Consider the following 18191-nt stretch of genomic DNA (forward strand, 5'->3'; position numbering starts at 1 on the left):
GACGTCGTGGGACGCACAGGGTAACTAGGCGTGCTGCAAAAAACTTGCGTTTCTGCTTGCGCTCATTGGCCACATCTGGTCATTGCGCCAATAAAGCTCCAGCCATCGTCATCATCACAAGAAGATTATTGCAAAGATTGCTACATAAACCGGTACGAGTGAAACGGACATTACTGTTCAATCTACATATGCAGGTGATTTCTTTTCAGCCTCATTTCCTGCTTCATTGAGGTGTGATATCTGCAACCACGGTGGCGGTGCTCCTCGGCAGGCCAGCGAGCAGTGCAACATAATTTACACATATGATAAAGAGAATACACTATAAATTGTGAATAAAGGTGTAGCTGGCTTCCTTACACCCAGAAAAGGTGTGAGTTAGACTGACTTCAACCCTTACTGAATTTTAAAGGTGTCATTTATTTTACAACGCATACGAAGCTGCACTGTCGAGGCACCTTAGACCAGCGTAGTGGGATGGCTAATAGCTGCCTGGGTGGTGTTTATTCGGCACAGCTGCATTTTCACGTGTCTAGTCGTGCCATAGCGATGTCCCCATCTGTTTATTGAATACTCTGTCAAGAGCTTCATGGCTCCGGTATAGAATTTTTCATACCCTTTCTATGCTTCTGCTTTTGAAATAAACTGCAACCAACTATTTGGACAACTGTGCCGTCAAGCGCAGCTTTAGATAACGTTTCTTGTAAAAAACAGTTTCGAATTATTTCAAAATATAACACTCAATTTTATTTTTATTTTAATGGAATGGATAGCATTTGTGTCTTTGTTAAGCCAACAATCTGGTGAGACTACGCCCTTAAAATTATTACTTGGCTTGCTCATTTCGTGCACGCGGCGATTTGCTGGGTAAAAAAAAATGTTGGAAGCTGGGCACAAAGGCTAAGCTTTCTGCTGCAAAACTCCTGGAAGGGCGTTCGCAAATTCAAGGGGTCTACGTGACCGAACCATGATTTGGGAATCAGCTACACCATACTTCCAGCACAGTTTTCACCACCAAGGCTTTTTAGCTTGCATCTCCGTCACGAGCCTTTCTTGCATTCTCCCGTCTTCTCAATGCGGTCGCCTTGGTCGAGATAGCACACGCGTAATCGAGCTCCGCAGCACCACAGATGCTGAACTGCTGCAGTGCCTGAAGAAGGTGTGGTAATAACAGTTGTGTAAGACGTGTTGTAGTGACGCTGCACGTGAGGCAGCTGCTGCTGCACAGCAGAACGAGTGCGTTGACCAGATGGGGTTCTTTAACGTGCACCCGATGCCCGGGACAAGAGCGTTCTTTTTTTTTGCATTTCGCCGGGCCAGGGATGCGATCCTGCGACCGCATGCATAGCAGCACTACGCCCTAGCCACTAAGCAAAAACGCCGGGGGAACATTTCTGCTACGCTGCTGTGTGTATGCACCGGACTCATCAGAAGAGAGAGTAAATATCAAGATAAAACAATTCAAACAAGAGAAACGTTCCCAGGAAGTTAGACTCGCAAGGCGATCTAAAGTAGACGACCAAGTAGTGGGGTTTTAGGGAACCTTTTGGCTTGGAGATTTGCTTTAGACCTGGCTGTAACGTATAAAGAGAACCACTCTTGTTGAAATGCTCGCTCCGGTGGCATTCCGTGTTCCACTACTCGTCACTTCAACGTATCGTTATCCATTATTTACAGTGGCGCTTACAAACATTTACAGTGGCGATACAAACGTTTCACGTCAATCTCACCTCGTTCGCCGTCGAGGTTGTTACGTCTCAAGATGGCAAAGGAAATTCCTTTGGTCTCTCCCACGAGGCACTCCCCACCCAACATCACACCCCTTTAATATGCGCCCTTCCAGACATCGACGCAGCCTGACACCGACCGTGGACGGGGCAAGAACGAAGCTCTCCCCAAGGTGAGAACGACCACTTGATTCGGTATAAAAGTTAAAAACCACAAAGGGCATTTGCAAGCTGATCGTCACTGAAAGCCTACAAAATGATGGAAGCGCCCGACGTCGAGGGCTTCCATGGGAACTGTGTCGACGCGAGTTTCCCAGATTATGAGCAGTCGTCTCCTAATCAGTGGTGATGGTGCAAAACAGGAAGCGAAGTCTGGCGAAACGGAGCGACAACATGGGAGAGAGATTGGGAGCGATTCGACAATTGTGATTGGCCCCAATGCAGTCATCGGACTCCCTAGCACAGTGTTCTAAGGAAGGCGACTGTTTTAAAAGGGGACAAGTTTGGTGCAGTGGGTTGGCCTCACGTGTCCTGATGTGAGCTCAGACACTTAATGCGCTCTTACATGCACTACGTTGGCTTCCGTATCTGGAGCCAGTACAGATAGCGTAAAATGGACCTAAATGGACCTAAAATGGCTCCTACTCCCGGATGTACTCATCGCTGTGGCTCAAGGATTCCTGGCCTAAACCCCACCTCGAGCAGCCCCAATAGCAACGCGTGCTGGAACACCACACGAGACGGCCATTTCAGGAATTGCCCGACGCTTGTGCGCACGCGCGAGTACAAGCGGGTGCGAGAGAGATAGTGGTAGGGCATTTGCTTCTTGACTGACTTCCCCTTGGTACTACGGAGGATAGATTTCTTTGATCTTTTTCTATGCGTTTGTCCTTAGACGTGCTGCCATTTCGGTGCATGGGAGTGCGTTCGTGCATACGTGCGTGCATCACCGATGCGTTTTACTCGTCCTCCTTGGACGCTGATAGGAAGCTAGTAGGGTTTTTTTTATAGGAACTAGAACATAGAAATCGCGTGATTGTAGCGAGGGGATCGTTGAACCCATGAGAACCCATGAGATATACGACGAACCGTGTCAATTTCAGTGAACGATTGATCAAATCAATGAACCCACTAAATTAATTTCGATATTTCATTAACAGGTGGTTAAGCCGCCATTATTTGTACAGGTCATATGCACGCAAATATACATATACGCGGAGCAGAGATGTGCTTGCCCTAACTACTTTGTCAGTCAGCATAGAAAGCTTATAAAAGCGTGCTCAATAATTAATAATTTTTGTTTATTTATGTATTTTTCTTGAAATAATTCAAGACCATGATGTGGCTCGTGTAGTAGGCGCGTCGTATAAGATAGACAAGTGTAGAATAAAACATCGCAAGAGTCGCCAGTTGTTACACAGTGATGCAAGCTGAGCAATATTTACCTTTCCTGGTCACTTTATTCCTTGGCAGTTTTATTGGGCACTGATATTACCTTCGTACGTCAATGCACAAATATGTTCGCCGAGATAATCGCCGTACGAGCGGACAACAGAGAACCAACTAAGCCTAACCCTGGTGTGCACGCAAAGGAAGCTTCTCTTCTATCATGCGCGCCACCTATACCATCGCCAAACTGGCTATGAGCTTTACGTAAGGCATGCCAAATATTCATATGTTTTCGATTATTATGTAATTATTTATTTCATCTTATTTTCTATTGAAAAAGATCGACATATCGCCATACGAATGCGTCACGCTAATGCTTAGCTTATGATGAAAATGGCCGCGAAAGGTAAAAATTCCTACATTTGTGACCACTGTGTACCAAATCAATTCTTCGAAAAACTCGTAACCTTCTGAGCGCTCTAACATAACAGTAGCGTAATTTGAATGAAAAAAAATACAAATCAACCACAAAGTTGGGATGACAGAAAAAGGAACGAGAACACCACTATCACTAATATTTCTCTGAACGCAAACAGGACGCGAACAATGCTAATAATAGTGAGGATGTTTCTTAATATCTCCTCTGTAACCGGCTGGTGAGAAATTCTCACCTAGTCTGCTTTATTTATTCGCATTTTATTACGTTCATTGGCATCCACCCTTTCGACAGTTTGATCTCGATCTTCCTTTCGTATTTAATCCCTCTATCCCACTATTATACCGATATATCTACGCTTCCAATGACTCCGACCCCCTCAATTCCTTCCCTGCTTTTTTTATTTCTGCAATACATATTTACTGAATGACCTGCTATTAAGCGGTGCCAAGGAAGACGCCAACGCTTGCCATTCACGGTCACATTTTACGAGCCATCAGGGCTGTTTTATAATTTTTTAATAAGACGGCCTATTTTCGAGACTCTAAAAGGGCCCTATGGACACGATCTTGTATACTCTCATAATCGCACCTTACTGTACCTATTCTCATCATCATTACTTATACCCTTATTGTTCTTTTCTCCGGTTCCCACGCCTTTGATAAGTGTAGAAGGCTAAAGAATATTACCCTAGATCGAACTGTTTGTCGAAATAATTCTCAACTCTCACCCGGTATCTCATTCTTTCAGAAATACTCAGACGTGCCTCTGCAGGTACAGTATGGTTGGATCGATGGATTATGGTATGCGCATGCGCTTTGAAACGGGGGGAAGGGGTAAATTGCACCACCGAGTTCCTTTTGTGATTTAGCCGAGTGTATTGTCTACTTATGTTTGTTTTTTTATGCGAAGCTTTTTTCTTTGCCAACCTCGCCTGGTTTCGTGACCCAAGGCTGCAGCTTGGCTAATACCTTTCCCAATAGGTGGACCAATCACAACGCCTCGAAATGGCGCTCGCCTCAGCGCCACCGTGGAGTGCTCTGTAAATGTATGCGCAACTATCTGTACTGAAAAATACGTGGAGACAAAATGGAGAAAGAGAAGGTTGGCAACCAAGTAACGGGTAATTTAAAGCGTAAATAGACAAGCGGGAGTCATGAGCAAGAAACGGATACAATAAAAAAATATTTTTGCATGCCGAAACCACTGTCTGATTATGAGGCACGCCTTAATGAGGGACTCTGGAAACAGACCACCTGGGTTTCCGTAACGTGCACCTAAATGCACGTGTGCTATCGCATTTCCCCTCTTTCCAAATGCGGCATCCCACGACCTGACACCTAGCAGCGTAACCCCGCAGCCACTAAGCAAGCATGGCAGCTGAAGCGAGAAAGAGGGACACCAATTGGCTGTAAAGAATGAAAAAAAAAATAGACCGGGGACATTTACAGGAACGGGAAGAATGGGGAAGAAAAACCTGTTGCATAGCAAAGAGAGTAGTGGACTGCTATATTTGAGGCTTGAGCTGATTGGCTTGGGACAAAAACGTACCGGAGCAAATATTCGCAACAAGATGACGCAGGTGAATGCTGCAACATAATTTGAGAGACCACTCGGCACCACCTAATGGCATGCGAAGGGATTTACCCAGTGAGACCTGGAGCTAATATGAAGCTTCCAAAAGCGCTTCAACTTAAGATGGCTGGCGGCATCAACCGCTCAGCAATCGCGATAACGAAGAGACGTTAAGAGTATTGGCGTAAGAAAAGCAGGAAAGAAATTATATGACCTGATTCGTTGCAAGTCTGCGTAGCGATCAAAGGCAGATAGAGAAGCATTGCGAAAAAGAAAAGGGCTATAGACATTTATATAAAACGACTGGAGAGAAAGCATGTATAGTACACCTGGTCAAATCAAGCAGGCTGGGTGACTGTCTCCAGCCGTTATGAAGGCGATGCCAGTAAAGCATCATCGTTAAAGTCCATTATTTCGCCACAGCAATGTTTTGTTTGATCATTAGTTATATGCACGAGCTAAGCCAACTAGTGTAGCTGTTCTTCAACTTTGAGCATCACGTTTTTCCGGGGCAGTGTCTTGAGCTTCCGCAATTGAACAAATGTGTACCATTTTTAACAGTTTTGTTTTTATATTGCTGGGCGCTAAAACTATTGATAACGTTACCAGCAAGGCTCGAGAATATTAGGGCGGCACTTTACTCAACTCCACTATAAGGAACTCTACTCTGAATATACTTACAGCTATCTTTCCCGAGAAAGATGTCTCACTCATTTGTTCATTCCAGGAGGCATTTAAATTTGTTTTAACCATGGCTACAGAACTGCGAAGAACGGGTGCGTTCTTCGAAGAAAACTACAGATGGCGCGCAGTGTTCCTCGATATAACCACTGTAAAAATTTTATTCGCAGGCCTTCTTCGGCCGTAGTCAGAAGGGATAAGATTAGCCCACTTTTGTTTGTCATGAAGTTCGCGCACAGGTGGAGCAGTTCAGGCCCAGACCGCAAGTTCTTCTGCAAAGCCACACGACACGTCTTGGCGCCAGGGTGAAATCCAGGGAAGTCACTGCTCCCGGGTGAATATCCACCTGCACCGAAGCCGATGCCACCATCGCGTTCGACGGTGCTTCCCGACATGCTCGTCCAATTTCATGGCGCGTGCTGCCCCGTTAAGGAGTCCCATCGAAGCCTTCCCAGTTCTGTGAAGCGACGTGCCGAGCAAGCGTGTGCTTCTCGAGGTCATCTTTTCTACGATATCTCATGCCGCACACGCCGCACTCTAAGGATGGTTCGCCGTGTGAACGTAAATGCCTCTTGAGGTTCCAAGGCTTCTTAAACAGCGTACCACACTCGGAACAGTTGTTCGTTTTCCCAAGCGAGTGGTCAGCGGTGTGCTTTTGAAAGGCCTCCGTGTCGGTGAAGGTGAACCGGCAAGCGTGGCACATTTGCATTCTGTTGGCAGCCTCGTTCTCTCCTTGCTGCCACGCTGCTTCTCCGGTTTCTTCGGGAACTCTGCGAGAGAACAAATCGGGAGGGCACTTCATTAGTGAAACTTCGCCGTGAAGAGCGGAAATTTGGGATCGTGGAGTCGGTTGCAGGAAAACCTACTCCTGTCGAGTGCTACCCCCTTTGAAACGGACAATTATTTGACAGTGCCGGCGCTTTCCGATGATGTATTTGGCGCCAAGGGACTCGCCTTGTTCACCGAAGTTGAAAGTTTCAAAACCGCGTTCTCACTTGGAGCCATCGAGCAGTTTTGAACGGTGCTAAAACGCAACGAGGTGAAAGAAAGCCAGTGGTATGGCTGTACGCCTTTCATTGTGTCTGCTACACGACATTAGAAATGGCAAAGCCCCGTAATTTGGCTTATTGTCGTGTTGCCTTGACGGTGATGATAGAGGTCTGTGTCACATCGACGAGCCTCAAAACTGACTATGGTGTGAACCTGTGCCCACAATAAAGAGTTAGGGACATGAGAACAGATAGATCGTCCAAATATGGTGTCATTGTGAAGCGCTAACGCTATTTATGCAGGTGCATGACTCATGGAAAGATCCACCGAAATCGTTGGTGCTCGCATGCTTTTCCAGAATTCGCGTCTCGCATGCAATCAGAATACACATACACACCCAGATTATATATATATACATATATATATATATACATATATATATATATACATATATATATATATATACATACATATATATATATATATATATATATACACACACACACACACACACACACACACAGGCGGAACTATTTGGCCCCCTGCGTAGTAACTAACAGGTCAAGCTATTCTAAAAAGTATGCGGAACACTTTTGCCCCACGCTCAGAGGAAGACCGGCAAAGGGCACCAATCACACACTGCTGTTCTGAAGATTTCAAAGCCTGTGATGTACCACTTGCCTTTTTTTTTGTTTCTTTCTTTATCGACAAACCAACGCTCAAGAGCGGTTTGTCTTGGTGCCAAAGCAAAAGGCGGCACTAAAAGCCACCTGACTAGGCCTTTGACACCAGACAGCACGAGCAGTAGACAACAGGAGTGCAAGATACTTCAAAACACATTGCAAAATATTAAACACACAGAAATTAATATGCACGTACACAGTATCAAATACGACAAGACGAAACACAAATAAGGAAGAATGACAGAATTAGTCGTCAACACATTCATCATCAACATGACACAGCTATTAAGACCATAGGACTACAATTGGACTGAAGAGAACAGAAAAATTTACAACAAAATCACAACTGTCGGAGCGAATACATTTTAGTTACTTTTCTGAAAGCAAGCAAAGAGGGACAACCCTCCATTGTATCTAAAAACCAATAACAATTCAGAATGTTCGGAATTTGCCATTTTAATAATTGCATACGGTATCTAGTTCTGGCTTGGATGATCTAGTTCTGGCTTGCTGGCTTGGAGTGGCGCCTGACACCGGCGAAAGATGCCGAGAGCGAATGGCGCTATACTAACCAGGTACAACTAAATTTAGAACACCCACTCAGCTTGAACGAAAACACTCCCCCACCAGAACAGGAATTGGCCTCCCTGGTGCAGTAATTGGCCACAACCTTCCTAATGATCTGCTCAATAAAACAATGTATCTCAGTCCCCAGTGGTTGCGGATCACCTGACCAAGGCGGTGGTCAAACTTGCAACGGAGCAGAGGGTGCTAAGAATGTCTGGGTCCGTACAGGCCGCCGATATAAACTGACCCTTGCAACGTTTAACACCCAAACCCTCTCGGGTGAGGCTAGCTTAGCAGAACTCTTCAAAGAACTATCAGACATTGTTTGGGATAATATCAGCCTTAGTGAGATTATAACCAGTGAGGCTTACACATTGCTGAATAACGGCCATGTCCTCCTATAGAGGTCTGCCTGATAAGAAGCAGTACGTGATAGGATTCTAGATCCATAAGGACATAGCGGGCAATATTCAGGAATTATACAGCATTAACGAGAGGGTAGCAGTAGTAATCAAACTCAATAACAGGTTCGGATTAAAGGTAGTACAAACCTACAGTCCAACGTCCAGTCACGACGATGAGGAAGTAGATTAGTTTTATGAATATGTTGAATTAGCTATGAGAAAAGTGCAAACACGGTATACAGTAGTAATGGGGACTTCAATCCAAAAAAGAGCAAAAGGCAGGTGGATGAACAGGCAATTGACAACTACGGTGTGGATTCTAGAAACACTAGAGCAGATATACTGGTAGAATTCGCCGAAAGGAATAAGCTGAGAATAACGAACACCCTTGTCAGGAAACGTACCAACAGAAAATGGACCTGGAAAAGCCCTAATGGCAAAACGAGAAATGAAATTGATGTCATACTTTCTGCCGATCCCACCATAGTGCAGGATGTAGAAGTAATAGGTAGGATAATGTGCAGTGATCATAGGTATGTGAGGGCCAGGATTCACCTCAATTTGAACACAGAAAGAGTAAAATTGGTCAAGAAGAACAGGTCAACTGAGAGGCAGTAAGGGTAAGAGCAGACAAATTTAGTCTGGTACTTGCCAACAAATATGCAGCCTTAGAACAAAGAGATGATGATGGTGCCAGAGCCAATGAATAAAACCGAAATGAGGCTGCATTCAGAGGCAGCAATTGAAGTGGGAGGCAAGGCACCAAGGCAACCAGTAGGCAAGCTCTCCCTAGTAGCAAAGTACCTAATAAGGAAACGACAAAGACTGAAAGTGTCCAACACAAGAGATAAGATAGAATTTGCGGAGCTGTCAAAGGTGATCAACAAATCGAAAGTAGGTGATATTAGAAATTATAACGTGACAAAGAATGGAGAAGCCGTTAAAAATGGACGCAGCCTGAAATAAGAAGGAAACTCGGCAAAGGACAAACCAAGATATATGCACTGAAAGATAAGCAGGGTAATATCAGCAATCTCGAAGGTATAATAAAAGCAGCGGAAGAATTCTATACTGACCTTTACAGTACCCATAGGACTCAGGAGCAGTATTCGAAACAATATTGAACAGTATACAGAAACTCCTCCTATAACTAGAGACGAGGTTAGAAAAGTCTTCCAAGGCATGAAACGGGGAAAAGCGGCAGAAGAGGACGGAATAACAGTCGATTAATTCAAAGATGGAGGATACATATTGCTAGGAAAACGGTGGCTCTCAATAGGAAGTGTCTATCGACTGCAAGGCCAGAAACCGGGAAGAATGCAAACATAATACTAATTCACAAAAAGCAGGACGGTAAAGAAATAAAAAAATTATTAGTCCATTAGCTTACTCCCAGTATTATATAAAATATTTACCAAAAGAAATTCCAATAGAATAATGACAACACTGGCATTTGGTCAACCAAGGGAACAAGCTGGCTTCAGGAAAGATTACGCTACAATGGATCACATCAATGTCATTAACCAGCTTATCGAGAAATCCACAGAGTAAAATAAGCCTCTCTATATGGCTTTCATATATTACGAAAAAGCATTTGATTCAGTAGAGATACCAGCACTCATAGAGACATTGCGTAATCAAGGAGTACAGACCGCTTACATAAATACCGTGAAAAATATGTACAGAGATTCCAGAGCTACCCTAATTCTACAGAAGTAGCAAGATACCTATAAAAAAAGGGGTCAGGCAAGGAGACACAATCTTCCCCCACTCCGTAAAAACATGCACCCTGTGCATCACAAGCAGCGCAGCAGGCAGCGAGCAAGGGCTCTCCAAAAACAATTCTCCACCTCTAAAGATGTGCTCCATGTTGATGCCGCCGAATATGCGAACAGAAATTATTACGCAATATCAGTCATTGACTCTCACAGCCTGGTCACTGTGGCCGCCTCCATTCCTGGCTCTTCCTCTGAGGAGGCGGAGGAAGTGGCCATAGCCCTGGCCCTCCCAATCCCAAATTCATCAGTTATCGTTAGCGACTCTAAAGCAGCCATACATAACTTCGGAGCGGGTAGGGTCTCTAAGCCAGCCCTTCCTCTGCCCATCCTTTCCATCAAACTGTGGCATTAATCTGGACTCCCGCGCATGCGGGCCTTGCCGGAAACGAGGCAGCTCATGCCAGTGCCCGAGGATTTACAGTCCGGACTCAGGCATCAGTTGTGACGGAACTCGCCACGGAGCAGGCGCCGTTTACAGCGCTGGATCGACTTATTACTTACCCCGACATCTGTACAGACTACCGATTAGACCGCTTAACCTTTCCGCCACTCATGGGCAAATCCCCGCGTAGGTGTGAAGTTCTGTGGCGACAGCTGCAGACTCGCACCTTCCCGTCCCCTTACCTCCTCCACCGCATTCATCCCACCATTTACCTTTCTCCCTCTTGTAAATTATATGTCTCTCCCAAAGCAGACTTAAACCACATCATGGGGGGTTTAAAGCATTTAATATCTAGTGAGGAGCACTGGGAGGCTGCCTTGCGCAGCTCCAGGCCCGATCTTCAGGAGGCCATCGTGGAGTGGGCTGAGAGGATAAAGGAGGCCTGCTTCAAGTAGTTCCTCCCCCCACCCTCTATTCCATTGCCCCCTTCCGTTTAAAGTAGGATAAATAAAGCTTTTCATCATCATCATCATCTCTCCAATGCTATTAACTGCTTGCTTAGAAGAAGTATTCAAGCTATTAAACTGGCAAGGCTAAGGAGTAAAGATGGACGGCGAATATCTAAACAACCTTCGATTTGCCTATGCTGTTGTTTTATTCAGCAACAATGCAGACGAGTTACAACAAACGATTGAGGGCCTTAACACGGAGAGTGTAAGAGGGGGGCTGAAGATTAATATGCGGAAGGCAAAGATAATGATAAATAACCTGGCAAGGCAACAAGAGCTCAAGATCGCAAGTCAGCCTCCAAAGTCTGTGGAGGAGTACGTTTACCTAGGTCAACTAATGACAGGGAACCCTGACCTTGAGAAGGAAATTTACAGAAGAATAAAAATGGGTTAGATCTCATACGGCAGACATGAGCTCCTGACTGGGAGCTCATCGTTATCATAAACGAAAGTATACAATCAGTGCAGTTTACTGGTGCTCACATACGGTGCAGAGACTTGGAGGCTCACAAGGAAGCTTGAGAACAAGGTAACGACCGCGCAAAGAGCGATGGAACGAAGAATGCTAGGCATAACTTTTAAGAGTCAGACAGAGAGCGGTTTGGATCAGACAGCAAACTGGTATAAACAATATTTTAATTGACAGCAAGAGAAAAAAATGGCTGTTAAGTATAACAGCAATTACAACCTTTGCATCGTCAATGCAATTATGTTGTAACTGGACGAGCAAGTTTGACGATGCATACCTCGAATACAGTGCTATGTGTTATGGGTGATCACATATTAGAACAGCCATCTTGCTGCATGATGTAATCAAAAGCTGGAACTGAAAGCCATTTTACCAATACAGAAATTTCTATCTGACGGCGCACTCAGAAGCGCGTGAGCAAATTGACGCTTATGAGCGCGAAAATTATGTCGGCCCGCGTAGATGCGCATGTATGAGGTAGAAAATAAGGAGTGGTCCTTTTTCTACTTAGAAAAAATGCATAGAGCACGAGCGAGCTTTCTCAAGCCTATATGCAAAGCCTATATGAAGGTAAGCTTTCACGGCGGGGCTTTAAGACATCTTCTGCAAGCTTTTAGCAGCACAACAATTATGCATCTACTTGACAAAATAAGCAGGACTCAGACACCCCAACTACACGACACATGGATTACATTGCAACCGAAATTTACCAACTTCATAGCATCCCTTTTCCACGATCCGACAAAGTTAATATTGCTCACCATTCCGCCTTCGTGAATTTAGTGCTGCGCTGCCAATCCAGAGGTAGCGTGATCAAATACCGGCTACTGCGGCCACATTTCGATGGGGGCCTGATAAACCCGTCTTCCGTGGGGGGCACCTTAAGAACCCTTGGTGGTCAAAAGGGATCCGGAGTCGCAGTATCAGGCATCTTATAATCACTTCGTTGTTTTAGCACGTAAACCCCCAGAGTTTACCTTAAGTGTAGGTTTAGTATTGCCCTACCTGCACGACTGGCTCACAATATTTGCAATAAATTGATTGGGAAAGCGCATGAGACTCGAAGGCGTAGAAAGCTTCGTTTTATTAAAGGAATAACAATGTAGAGCCTGCGTTTTGTCCGTATTACGTAGGGCGTGTTGACTGAGTAATTTCGTAGGAACTAGATGCGGTATATCAGCCCATTTGCTTTGTCTACATGCAATCCAATTACCCATTGCAAATGTCTCGTGTGATCCGTATTCGCCAAGACAGCAGCAGCAGCCACGGTGAGCAAAGCACATGTCTCCCAGAGAAATGTTCACCGGAAAAGAACCTGAATGTTTAACAATCTGCACGTAGTGGCGGGTCTAGGTTTGACATGGTTCAAAGTAAATGTTCAATAGAAGCTCACCTGCTTTCGTCCAGATCAGAGGGTGCACTGCTTGTACCCTGGGCCAAGTGGCAGTGGCCGCTCGACATCGTAAAGTATGGTCGAGCCGTTTCTTTCTGGGCCACAGTCGCCTCGTCCCCTACGGACGGTGGAGAATTCCTAGAGCAGGATAGGGCCAGGCGGAGTCAAATGTCACGCAATCTAGGAAGGGGTACCATGACGCGTTCCTGCAGCCTCTCCCCAAAATAGCACATAGTATGGAGACATGGCACTGCGCATTCGCGTTCATTCTAGCTTGTATGCCAACTACACAAGTCTCTTGCTTCATCAGAAGGCGATACAACGCAGTTTGGCATGTGTTCACAGATCCCGCCAAATTATCACCACGACCTGTATACCCACATTTCATAACGCACCAGCGTAGCGTACAGTGGACTCTTGCCAGTTTCAAGAGAACCGCAAGGTACCCATGAAAGGCTAAAAGATCTCATTGCAAGGTATGCCTTTTGTAATATAATAAATATACAAATCCAACGCGCATGTTCAAATAAAGTGAAACGAAGCATTATGAAAGCGGTTATAAATGCTCTATAACTGACCGCGATGCGGACACGTTTGTTTCTTCGTCTTCTGCAACGTGTTATTTATGCAATATTTATGCGCGTCCGACAGTAAGGTTCCCGAATCATTCTCTAGCAATTTCTTTGTGCAGCGCACCGCTCACAAACTATGCCGAAATACGAACTCCGAATCAGGCCGATGCCGAGCGCGAGACGTCGCAGTGATGTCACGATGGCGAAGGTAATGGGAAATACTTGTCGAGAAGAGAACGGTTACGACACGTGTATGCACCAAAAAGTACGATGCGTATCATTCAACGTTTAAGTAATCTGCACCTCTTGTCTCCCGATCGCAGATGGCATTCTGCAAGATTTGCCATGAACAGGCACACACCGAGTGGCTAAACCTACGAAAATAATGTACATCATAGCATCTGTTTAGTCTGAACCACTTCTGTATTGAGAGATCTGCGTCCAATGTAGATGCTTGTGAGCCGAAAAATACGCTAGTTTGGGTGGATATACAGAGGGAGTTGCGCTAAGTCGCACTACGTCTGCTACTTACACTTGCAGTGTTCATTTGTACTACACGCAAGCTCGGACAAAGACGGTTACCCGTCAAACACAAGCTCGCCAAAGAGAAGTTCCCGGGTGTATTGTACAGAATTCCTTGCGCTGGTTGTGAACACGTGCACATTGGTGAAACGGGCAAATTTTGAAAACAATTAAAGCAGCACAACTATGATGGCACCATCAAGCATATGGCAATAAACACGTTACCTGAACACGCCGTGTCCAAGCGCTATGACATCGACTGGGATAGCGCGAAAATAATTTGAAAGGAAATGAACAAGACGGCAAGGCTTTTCCTGGAATCGCTTCATAACAAGGTGACTGCACAGACGCTAAATCGCAGCTCATGCAATCTGCCCCCGATACACACCGTGTACTCACGTCACAATATGAGGTATATAACCGACCTTCAATTTCCTTCACTGGGAAAGGGGCTCAAAAAGTGAGGCCGAAACGTCTTTTATTGCGATAGCAATTAAATGGGCACTCCAGGCACACTTATGCTGTTGGCGTCCCCATCGCCGTTAGGTTCCGTATGAGTGAAAACGTGTGAAGAGGAGCCGGCAAACACGGTTCCATCTCCGGTGCGCGACCAAGGAATGCTACATAGATGGGTGCCCTCTCCTCTGGCGCGTGAGGAAGGCGTTGAGGCGAGGGAGGAGGGGCGTTCTTATCCGGCGGCTGCTACGGTGCCTCGATGTCATCCCCCCCCCCCCCTGCTACAGAGTGGAGACAACCTCGGCGTCTACTACGGCATTGTCCATACGCATCGCGGACGCCGTAGTAGACGCCATTGAGGGACGCCGTAAGGACGCGATGCCTGCGCTCATATGTCTTGAAAGCGGTCTGCTATGTGGCTAAAGTACGCGCCCACGCGGGCGTCTTCTTCAAAGTGATCTGCGAAGTTGGAGGAGGCGGATTGTGCCGGTAGCTTCGTATGCGCTGTGCTTTCGACGTATCATTCGCGCTGAAGCGAGACATGCATGAAAGTCAATTCGCTTATGACTGCTGGGGTTCCTCACTCCAGAATTTTCACAGCAAATTTCTGCGATTATTGAGAAAGTTGTGTTCATGTATGCCTGCGCGCGCATGACACTGTGCTGGTTAATTTGGTTAAAATATATTGATGGGCTAGTTGCTTTGAATCCATGATGGAATGTGCAAGCGCGACTGAACAAAGCCGTACAAAGAAGCAGACACACAAAGACAGCGCTGTCTCGGTGTGTGTTTCTACGTCCTCGTTGAGTCGCGCTTACATATTCTGTGATTGGTAATTGAGTTTGCAGGTCGACGTTTAAAAGTTTACACGGCTGATAAAAGTATCCTTACTTCGCAGATATATCTACTAATTTGCTATTGCAATCGCCTCTATGCTTTTTGGGAGGAACAAAGAATTATTTTATGCGAAGCATATTACGAGAGCACAACCCAGCTCCTCAGGCGCGGCGGTGTTGCCTTCAATGACCTTAGAACCCATGCCATACCACGTGACACCGTGACGTCACGACAGAGGAGAAACGGGGCTCCAACTCGCGCCGTCGCTCGCGGCGTCGCGGCGGTATATAAGCAGCTGCGCTTGCCTCTGCTAGACATTTTCTAGGTGGCTTTGATCGGACGCGGTGAGCGTCGAGCAACGCAGCGTTCGGCGCGACAACGAAATTTCTAGGTGGCTTTGGCTCTACTCTTGCAAGATGGGCTGGGTGGGAATCGAACCAGGGTCTCCGGAGTGTGAGACGGAGACGCTACCACTGAGCCACGAGTACGATGCTTCAAAGCGGTACAAAAGCGCCTCTAGTGAATGCGGTGTTACCTTAGAAACGAGCTGTTCTCGTGCGTCGCTTGCTCAGGCGCACATTTCGTTGCCGCGCCGAACGCTGCGTTGCTCGACGCTCACCGCGTCCAATGCGGGGCGCATAGTCGCTGCGCCGTAGCCCATTGTCTTACACCCCTTGGCGGGTCGACAGGAACGCTGTCGCGTTCCACTCTTGAAGGCGAAGCAGAGTAACGCATGAGTTGTTTCTTCGTCTAGCCGAACCAAATATAGCTAAGCAACAGCAGTTCACCAGGCTAAACAGTGGTTTAACAACTAAAATAAAGGCTAGTATGCTTCGCATCCTGGGCTTAACCTTAGCTAAGTCACAGCCATTTTTTTTAAATCACAATTCCTTTAAAAAATCATATATGTCACATTGCATAGCTTTAGTAAATGAGCTGGGTTATCCCAGACGGAAACGTCACTTGCACGAGAAATCAAAAAGTATATACGACTTATTAACAAAAAGTTAAGAACACATTTTTAAATAAAACATGACGGCACACATTGCAAGGCATGAATTGTTCCCAGTGGGTAATCAAGGCGTATCCTCTACGAATGAATTTTCAGGATGGCACCAGACCCGAGATATTGATTTGCGAAATTGGCGATGAAATAAATTTTTGTCCTAGTGACGTTTGTGCTTCATTGACTAACAACAATCTTCCTTAGAAAAGTAAACGGAACAACAGTGTGTTTATAGCGCAAGTTTGTCCGTGCATACCTCGAATGCACTGCTTTGTATGTGTAATCACATTTTATAAAGGCCATCTTGATGCTTCTCATAATCTAATAATCTGGAACTGGCAGCCATTTTGCCAATCCAGAAAGTATCTTATCTAACGTCGCACCCGGAAGAGCATAAGCGAATGGACTTATGAACACGAACGTTTTCTCAGCCTGCGTGGGCGCGCACTTATTGAGTGGCAAATAAATCGTGCGCCCTTTTCTAATTAAACAAAAATGCACACATCACCAGCGAGCTTTTTCATGCACATATCAAGCTAAGCTCTCACGACGCGGCTATAAAACTTCATCCTCAGCAAAGCTTTTTGCAGCATAGCGTTTGAGCACACGCTTAACAATACCAGCAAGACACGGCTTCCCCAACCATAGGACACGTAGATTAATTGTAACCGAGACTGGCCAAATTTCCAGCACGCTTTTTCCGCTATCTGACGAAGTTAATATCGCTCGCCATAGCGGCCTAGTGAATTTGGTGCTGCGTTCCAAAGCCAGAGGTAGCATGATCAAATACCGGCTGCTGCGGCCGTATTTCCATGCCGACCTGACAAAACCCATCTTCCGTTGGGCACACGAACTTCCTGGTGGTCAAAATTCAACTGGAATCTCCCACTATATGACCTGCCTAATAATCACATCGTGGTTTTGGCACTTGAACCCCCAGAATTTCACTTAGCTTTAGTATTACCATACCTGCAGTAATGGACCCCGATACTGTGCAATAAGTTGACCGGAAGCGCATGAAACCCTAAGTGGTAGAAAGCTTCGCTTCATTAAAAGGATAAGACACTGTAGAGCCTGCGTTTAAACCGCAGAGGATATTAAGTGGGGCATGTTTGTTCGCTGAATAATTTTGTAGGCGCCAGTGCCGGTATACCGGCGCATGTGCTGGGGCTACGTGCAAGCCAATTTGATACTGAAAATTCCTCTTCTGTGTCCCCTGTTCACAAAGACAGCCGCGGCAGCCAAGGTGAGCAAAGCCCATCAGAGCTCGCCTAGAAATGTTCATCGTAAAAGAGCCTAAATATTTGGCCATCAGCATATGACGGCATGTCTAAGTTTGACATTATTCAAAGTAAACGTTCAACGGAAGCTCACCTGCTTTCGTCCAGATCAGAGGCTGCACTGCTTGTACCCTCTGCGATGTTGCAACTGCCGCCCGACATAGCAAAATAGGGTCGAGCTGTTTCTTTCCCGGCCATAGTCGGCTGTCCCGTACGGACCGTGCAGCCGCTGACTTCCTAGGACAGGATAGTGCAGCCGCGGTCGAATTTCGCGCAATCTTGGAGGGCGTGCCACGGCGAATTCCTCCACCGTGAGTCGCGTCATGGCACTGCGCATGCGCGTACTTTCTAGCTTGGACGCCTAACAATACAAGTCTCTTGCTTTATCAGAAGTAGATAAACCACAGTTTTGCACGTGATCGCAGATTCCGTCATATGTATATCACGACCTGTATACCCACATTTCATAGTGCTCGAGCATAGCGTGCAGTGGAGGCTTGTCACGTTTACCAAAACCGCACGCAAATGATGAAAGAGC

The 18191-nt window shown here is 45.9% G+C and overlaps 1 protein-coding gene across 2 annotated transcripts in view; it reads right to left on the reverse strand.

Annotated features, from left to right (window-relative positions):
- The window catches only part of LOC135921853 (oocyte zinc finger protein XlCOF6.1-like), a 75170-nt gene extending 57221 nt beyond the window's left edge, over positions 1 to 17949 (reverse strand). The window contains exons 1-2 of one of the 2 annotated variants that reach the window (XM_065456235.1): positions 17748 to 17949; positions 12981 to 13118 (exon numbers count right to left, since the gene is read on the reverse strand). In XM_065456235.1, coding sequence (XP_065312307.1) covers positions 12981 to 13118; positions 17748 to 17851 — 242 coding nt within the window. In that variant the 5' untranslated portion in view covers positions 17852 to 17949. The remainder of the gene's footprint in view (positions 1 to 12980; positions 13119 to 17747) is intronic. The other variant, XM_065456234.1, reaches the window with a different exon arrangement.
- Between the last annotated feature and the right edge of the window lie 242 nt (positions 17950 to 18191).

The sequence above is a fragment of the Dermacentor albipictus genome, chromosome 9 (genome assembly GCF_038994185.2).
Source record: "Dermacentor albipictus isolate Rhodes 1998 colony chromosome 9, USDA_Dalb.pri_finalv2, whole genome shotgun sequence".
Lineage (NCBI taxonomy): Eukaryota > Metazoa > Arthropoda > Arachnida > Ixodida > Ixodidae > Dermacentor > Dermacentor albipictus.